Genomic DNA, 7,151 nt, shown 5'->3' with positions numbered 1-7,151 from the left:
TCTCACAACTTCTGCTAGAGACAGTGACGTTTAATTGATGTATTGCTATCAACAACAATAAAGTCCGATTTTTCTCTAGTCCTGGCAATGCTGCTCTGCCCCCACCCTTTCCCCACCCCTCCCGGCCCCCAGCGAAGGAGAGGAAAACAAACAATAAATAATCAAGAGGTTCTGGATGAAATACCAGGCGCCGCTTTATGTACTAGCGAGGGAGAAAGAGAAACGAAAACAATGAAAAAAGTTATAAAACTTAATTTCTCCAGATTAATTTCTTTTTCTTAAAACCGTTAGTTTTCTTCTTGTTGCTGCTGTTGTTGCTTTTTAATTACCAGCCCACGGCCGCCTTTTCCAGACACGAAGCAAAGGTACTGCACATCTGGGGAAATTTGTCTTGAGCTTAATCGACAAATGTATAATGAACTTGTAAACGCGAATAATTTTGGGAGAGCGGCTAGAGTAGAAACCGTGGGAAGCTAAAGGAGAGTGATTGATACAGTGCGAAATGCAGGCACAGCCGTGTAAATATATCCGCGTGGGTACTCAGTGTGCGTCTCCGCGTGGCTAGCTGTAAGTAACGTGTGCGTTTCGCTGCGTTCAGGGTCGGGTTCGTCCCCACCGTCTCAGGGTGAGGCGGGTGACAGCCTGCGCTGAGTGTATCCATCTCTGCCGAAACAGCTCTTTAAATATTCAGTGAAAAATAATGTCATGTGAAGTACCACCTATAGCAACATTATTATCTTCATTCTTCAACATCATCCCCGTTGATAGCTTCGTTTGTCTCTTTCTCAAAATCTACCGTACCGAGTGCGGCGGGGAGGGAGAGAAGGGGGAGGCTCGCCCTGTGCAGGAATGGTAAGGAGCCTCAGTGGCCGCTTCGCACCGCGCACTAAATCCTGGAGGGGCACCTGGGAGGCTTTTTCGGTTCGTATGCGTTTGGTTGGCTGGGGTTTGCGGCTCTTGGGTTTTTTTTACCCTTCTCGCTAAACGTTTTACAGTCTCTTTCGTTTAATAATAAGAAGAAAACGCCGGTGAACCGGCTCCTGGAATGGAAAGATTTCTCTCCCACTTCTCTCGCTCGCTCTCGAGTTTTTACAGGCTCATTTGAAATTGAAATTAGTTGCATCTGATCAGCGTCTTGTTTTTACAGAGAGTTTGTTAATATTAATACGGAGAAAAGGAGTAGCTTCTAAGGAAGAGTAAATAATCCAGCGGGGGGGGGGGGGGGGGAATGGGAGGAGAGAGTCGTGGATGGGTCAGGGTGGGGGAAAAGAAACGGCCCGCGTTCAGCTATTTTTCACAGCGTAACTTTAGGTGCGAGAAGCAGTGCCAGGGGACGGAGTCTGAGGGGCAGAGCGCGGTGGGACGCGCCGTGTACCCGCGGTGTACGCATGCCGCTGGGTACGCGGGGTTTCAAAAGTAGCATTTGCTTGTAGCTTCTTTGCAACTATTTATTTCGAGACCGTGAAATTAAGTCTGCAAGAGGTTCCTGCTCTGGAAGCAACACCCGGGAGTAAAAGTTGGTGTGGCACGGCGGGAGAGCGGAGCCCCCACGGTCCCGGGCTGTACTCCGCTATGACCGCGCACAATCGCCAGCCCGGGAGCGCACGGCCGGCCGGCAGCGGGCCCGGCCCAGCTGCGCCCGCCGGAGTTCCAGCCCTGAGCGCCGCTCAAAGTTGGCGAAGTTCGCCTAGGCCCGCAGTGGTTCCGCCCGTCCCGCCGGCTCCTGCGCGGGCACCTGTGGCTCCTGCGCGGCCGGGGGCGCTCCACTCCCGCGTCCTGGAGCAGAACGCAGGTCACGAGCGGTCCGAACCCCAATCCCGCCGCCGCTCGCACCGGCCACCCCTGTGCAGCGTGGGTTGATTGACGTTCGGCGCAGCCAATTGGCGCGTCGCGTCGGGCGGGGGGCGGTGCGGGCGGACGGTCCTCCCGCCGCTCCCAGCAGTGCCCTAATTGTCCTGGGAATGTGTGAGGTAAAACCTAAACCCGTCCTATTTTCAGCACCCCGCGCCCGTGATATATGGGGTTGGGGGGGGGAGTTGGGGGGCGGCGGGCGAGAGCCGGGGGAGGGCGGAAATGGATCTTTATTCGGAAACGCGGGGACGAAAAGAGAAGGAGAAAAAAATCCACCCGAAACTTTGTGCAGCCGCAGGAACGGGACGTTCGGCGGCAGCCGGTGGGGGGCCGGGAGCGGGCCAGGGCTGTCCCCGGGCAGACACTTGCCGCCGGTGCGGGGGCGCGGTCCCGGTGCTCCCCGCAGTGCGTCCTCCCCCCTGCCGGTCACTGCTTGCCCTGCCCTCGGGCTATGGGGAAGAGGGGGCTTTAAAATATACATTAAAAAAAAAGGAAGGAAAAAGTGAACTGCAGCGCAGAACTACGGGAGGGAGGGCGGCGCGGGGAGCCCGTCGGGGCTGGAGGCAGGAGTGAGGGGACACAACACATTCCTATAGTAACCGGGATGGCGCGGAGCAGCCCCGGCGGGTTGCTAAGAGGGTTAAACTGTATCCAAACAGCTTTAGGGAAATCCAGCCCCTTCTCCCGCCACATGGATCGACTCATTGGGTGGGAGCGGCGGAGAGACAAGGGTCTCCAGCAAATCAGCGCCTAATTGATTAAGGCGAGCTGGTTTGAATAGAGCTGGCCATGTGCCAATCGCCTCTCAAAGAGCCCCTCTATGATTAATCGCAATGCATTATTGATAATCATAATTATAGCAGGACACATGCGCGGTGCGCGGACGACTGGGGAGGCTGGGGGGGGGAGGCTCGATTTCCGTAATTTTGAGAAGATTTTTTTTTAGTAATTTTTTATTCTGCCCCAGCTGATGTTTGAGCCAGCATGTCGCGGAGGAAGCAGGCGAAGCCTCAGCATTTCCAATCCGACCCCGATCTGGCCTTGTTATCCCAGCGAAATGGTGAGTTTTTCTCCTCTCCCTCGCACACATTTTAACACAAACACACAAAATAGATCAACTTACCTTGCCGGGGAGAAGGGGCCGCGCCGGGCAGCGGAGCAGGACAGCTGGATCTCCCGGAGCGACGTGCCGGTGGGAGTCCTGCTGCGCTGTTGCTCCGAGTTCTTGGCTTTTATTTTTTTTTATTTTTTTTTTTTTAACTCGGCGTTCTGTTTTGCCTGTTTCTTAACGAAACTCCAAACTCTTTCCGTTTTTTGATGTTTTCCCTCCGCCCTCCCCTTGCGGGGCGGTCTGGCATCCTGAGCCCGCGGGTGATGGATCCGCGCCCCCAGCGCCTTCCTCCGCACCCCGCGGAGCCGGGGAACAAAGTGGAGCTGCCGAGGGGAGGCTGATCCCGGAGCCCCGCGGGGGGATGCCCCGTCCGGCCACACACTCTGCCCGTGCCGGGCCCCCGAAAGGGGCGGAAAGCCCCCCCCCGGCACACACTTTCTTGCCCCCCCTCCCTGCCGCACCACCCCCGCGGACCCCGGCGCTTCCGCACCCCCTGCTCTCCGGAGTCCCGCCGCCGAGCAGCTCGGTCTCCGCCTGCACCGAAAGCTTCCTGGAGGCGGAAAAGTTGCCGCCGCCGGGCCGGGGCAAGGGGGAGATCGCCCCGTCCCGGAGCTGCCGCCGCGCCGGAGTGGGGCTCGGCGGCCCCCAGCTCAGAAGGTCCGGGCAGCGCGGGGCTTGTTTTCTTTCCCTAAGGTTGCTTTTTTTTTTTTCCTCCTTAGTTCCCCTCTCTCCTCCAAGTCGATGAGCGAGGAATAAGCGCTGGCTTTGTGTCCGCCAGGATTTGGAGAGGGAGCGTGTGAAACATCTTTTTATTTCTTTTTTTTTTTCTTCTTTTTTTTTTTTCCTTCTTCCTGCACTCCTCCCTCTCCCCCCCTCTCCGGGAGAAGGGGATTGCGGCGGAGTCAGGCGGGTGGCGGAGGGACCGTGCCCCTGCCTGTACCTGCCCCCGGGACGCGGGGTGACAAGTGGTCGGCTAGAGCCGCGCCGGGCTGGCGAGGAGGAGCGGCCCCGGATAGCGTCCTGCCTTGCAGCGGCCATGAGGCAGGAGAGAGCCGGTGGGCGGCCAGTGCCGGGCGCCGAGGGCGGCGCGGGGCAGAAGTGCTTCAGGCGGGCAGGTAAGGGAGGGACGGGGCGTTGCAGTGTCCCCGCGCCCGCCCGGCCCTGCCGGTCGGAGACACCTTGGTCTTCCCCCGGCAACTTCCCGAGGAAGAGCTGCCGCGGAGCCCTCCGCTCCGCTCCCTCCGCGGTGCCGTGCATGGTGCCCGCGCCCCTCGGCTGCCCGGGTTCGGCGCGATAAACCGCGTCTGAAAGTTCGCGGGATGTTTCCCTGCGTCTGGGGGCATTTACAGGGCTTCCAAGTTCCCTGGAACGCGCGCTTCATAAAGTGGCAAATATATAAGCGCTCGCTTCGCGTAGCTCTGCCGAAACGCTGCTTAGAAAGTCATTTGGGACCCGGGAGGCGACTTCTGGGTTTTAGCAGAGTTTTGTGCACTCTTTTCACTGCGCTCGAGTTTCGCCTTTTGCTCCGCGTAATCCCATCTCATCGCAGTAGCATCGCAGTAGACGTATTTATTTTTCGTCCGGTATTATTTGTACTTCCGCTCGAAGTTTGAAGCAGGAGTTGGGGGTAACGTTAGGGTTTATTGGTCTTTCATCGGCCTCCTATGAAAGAATTTGGAACTTCTTAAGAGTGAGCAGCGAAGGGGAAAACTAAGATGGAAGTTATCTTTCTGGGAGAGAGGGGTTTTCCACGTCTTCACTTAGTAGGATTGCATGTTTTGAACTTCGCTATCTTTTTTGTTTGTTTTTAGCATATCACGTCAAAAAAAGAGTAGCTGTTTTCTTCTGGTTTTAGTCTTTTGATATGATTTTGCACATCGTTTTCAAGTGAAAGACAGTGGGAGTGTGAGAAAGGAATGCTCACTGAGCAGCTTTCCTGCCTGTTGCTAAAGGGTGTTAGATTTGGATTATTGAAGTTAGTTGTATTTTGGCTGAAACGATGGCATGGAAGTGCAGTTTTTTTTAGTTTGCACGGTTATCGTAAGTTAAATAAGTAAATAACGAAGTTTATTCTAAAAAACCCCGACCGTTTTCCTAGAAAAAACAGGGTTATTTACTATAAAATCTATAGGAGCCTCCCCCCACCCTTCTCTAGTAAAGATTTTGGGTTATGGCTGGTTTACATGGTTAGACGGTAAGTTTTGAGTCAGTTGCCCAGAGGGTGTGTTTTGTAATGGTGTTTCAGGATTCAGAACGCTGTAATAGTGTTAGCAGAGAGTTACCCTCCGCCTTCCGGGGTCCTCAGCCGTGGCAGCAGCTTCCCACTTGGGCAAGACAGGGTGGGCAAGCTGCGGTGAGGGCGAGTTTGCATTATATGCCTTGAAGTTGCAAAACAAACCCCGAAATTCCAGGCGCTCCTTTCTTCCTCACTCGTACTGTGGGTTCAGGTTTGCCAATTCATGGGAACTCTGTGCAGGGCTCAGGCAAACGCAGCATCGCTGGTCCTGGGGGCACTGGCAGGAAGGTGCTGCTTCTGGGCAGCAGTTGGAGTGAATGGATAGAGTGGCCCCGTGGAAATTTCTTGCATCTGATTTGAATTTTGGTTTGTTAAAACTTTCTGATATAGTTTCATATCTAAAGATCAATAGCAAAAAAGTTCCTCAGACTGGAACAGCATGCTTTTTTTTTTTTTTTAACATTACTGCTCTCTGTTTTATTGTTATTATTTGTTTTAAGTTCAAAGCTCATGCAGTTCACTCTTACCAGGAAGACTTTCCACTTAAAATGTATTTTCCGTGCAGTCAGTGGACAAGTAAGTTTACCCTTGTGAAATCATCTGCATGTGAACGTTTGATAAAGTTCATATTGGATTAAGCAGAATAGCTCTCAGATTAATAGCAGAAATTAATTGCAGTGTAAATTGTATTAAACAAGTAACTAATTACTGGTTAGGAAGTGGGCAAGAGATTGTGCGATTATTTCCTTTTGTTAATAACTTCAGTTACTTTCATGACATTTTAGGATATTACGGTTTTTCTCCAGTTCATTGGAGTTAGATTCCCAGTTTTAAAAGAATATTCTTGGAGTATAATTTTCCAAGGTAAAAGTTAAATGGGAGAGCTAAACCAGCCAGACTTTGAAGAAAATATTTACTGCCCTTCCATAGAAAGGCTTGTCAGAAGCAGTGCCTTTTCACGTCAGTAATGGATTTTGGTAAAATCCTACTGCAGCATTATGCACATCCACATAATTGTTTCTGGGCCCATGAAATGAGAGAAATTATGATCACTTTCTTTACTCAGATCTGAAGGATGGGGTGCTTAAGAGAAATAACTGCTTAGTTAGGCTGCTGTTAGTTTGTTACATAATTAGGCCTTTTTGTGCGATTAACTGCAGTCTGCCAGGGCAGAATACAGACACTTGCGCTTTTTCCAAAGGTGAGCCTGAAGCGTAGAGGGGCCTTGTGAATTATCACTTATGTAGATGCAATTCAGGAATAATTACTGAAACCCATATGGTGGAAGTTGCTGAAATCCTGTGTTAGCTCACACCGGTTTGTGTGTGTTTCCCCTACATAACCCACATCTTTGTCTTTCTGCAAAATATTTATGTTTTAGTTTGTACCTTATTTATCTTTCTGATGCTAAGTAGCATCTGGCTCCCTGAGGACGAGCCCTCCTGTATATTTAGCTGTGCCAGTGCTTATTGCATAACTGGCTTTTAACCATATTCATACTTTTAAGTGTGGAAACATGCATCTTTATTGAAGTGACCTGAGGTGCCTCTCAGAAAACATGATCATGTTTCTTGAAACTGTGAAAAACAAAAGGGGCAACTGTTCTAAATGTCTATCAAAGAAGCTTTGCTGTGTGTATTTTTTGTACATGAAGGTGCATCACACCTATGTGCTTCGCAACCTTGAAGAAATGAAAGTTGAAATGCACAAGTGAAATTGTTGCTTCGTGCCTCTGTGGCTGGTGCTAGGAAAAAAAAATTAAGTGTTCAGCTGTTTTAACCTTTGCTAGCCTCCTTCCATCCAAAGGTGACAGGGTTCAGATCACAATATGTACTTCAATATCTTGCCAATGACCCCCGAATTGAGTCTTACTGGTTGCTTAGCAGGAAGTTGGTAGTTTATTTTAGCTTCACCTTATCAGCTTTGCTTCTTTTGCTAACCCTATTCCCCTGT

At 51.5% G+C, this 7,151-nt stretch overlaps 1 protein-coding gene across 7 annotated transcripts in view; it reads left to right on the top strand.

Moving 5' to 3' along the window:
• The first annotated feature begins 264 nt into the window (after positions 1-264).
• Positions 265-7,151, top strand: part of SALL1 (spalt like transcription factor 1) — a 17,526-nt gene continuing 10,639 nt past the window's right edge. The window contains exons 1-2 of one of the 7 annotated variants that reach the window (XM_061375700.1): positions 265-365; positions 2,819-2,911. In XM_061375700.1, coding sequence (XP_061231684.1) covers positions 2,836-2,911 — 76 coding nt within the window. In that variant the 5' untranslated portion in view covers positions 265-365; positions 2,819-2,835. The other 6 variants (XM_061375699.1, XM_061375698.1, XM_061375697.1 and 3 more) reach the window with 6 other exon arrangements.

Source organism: Neopsephotus bourkii, unplaced genomic scaffold (genome assembly GCF_033783945.1).
Source record: "Neopsephotus bourkii isolate Nb327-2 ecotype Australia unplaced genomic scaffold, CSIRO-AGI_Nbou_v1 NB_1671, whole genome shotgun sequence".
NCBI lineage: Eukaryota > Metazoa > Chordata > Aves > Psittaciformes > Psittacidae > Neopsephotus > Neopsephotus bourkii.
The sequence above is the reverse complement of the archived record's forward strand: the minus strand, read 5'-3'. Positions and strand labels throughout refer to the sequence as shown.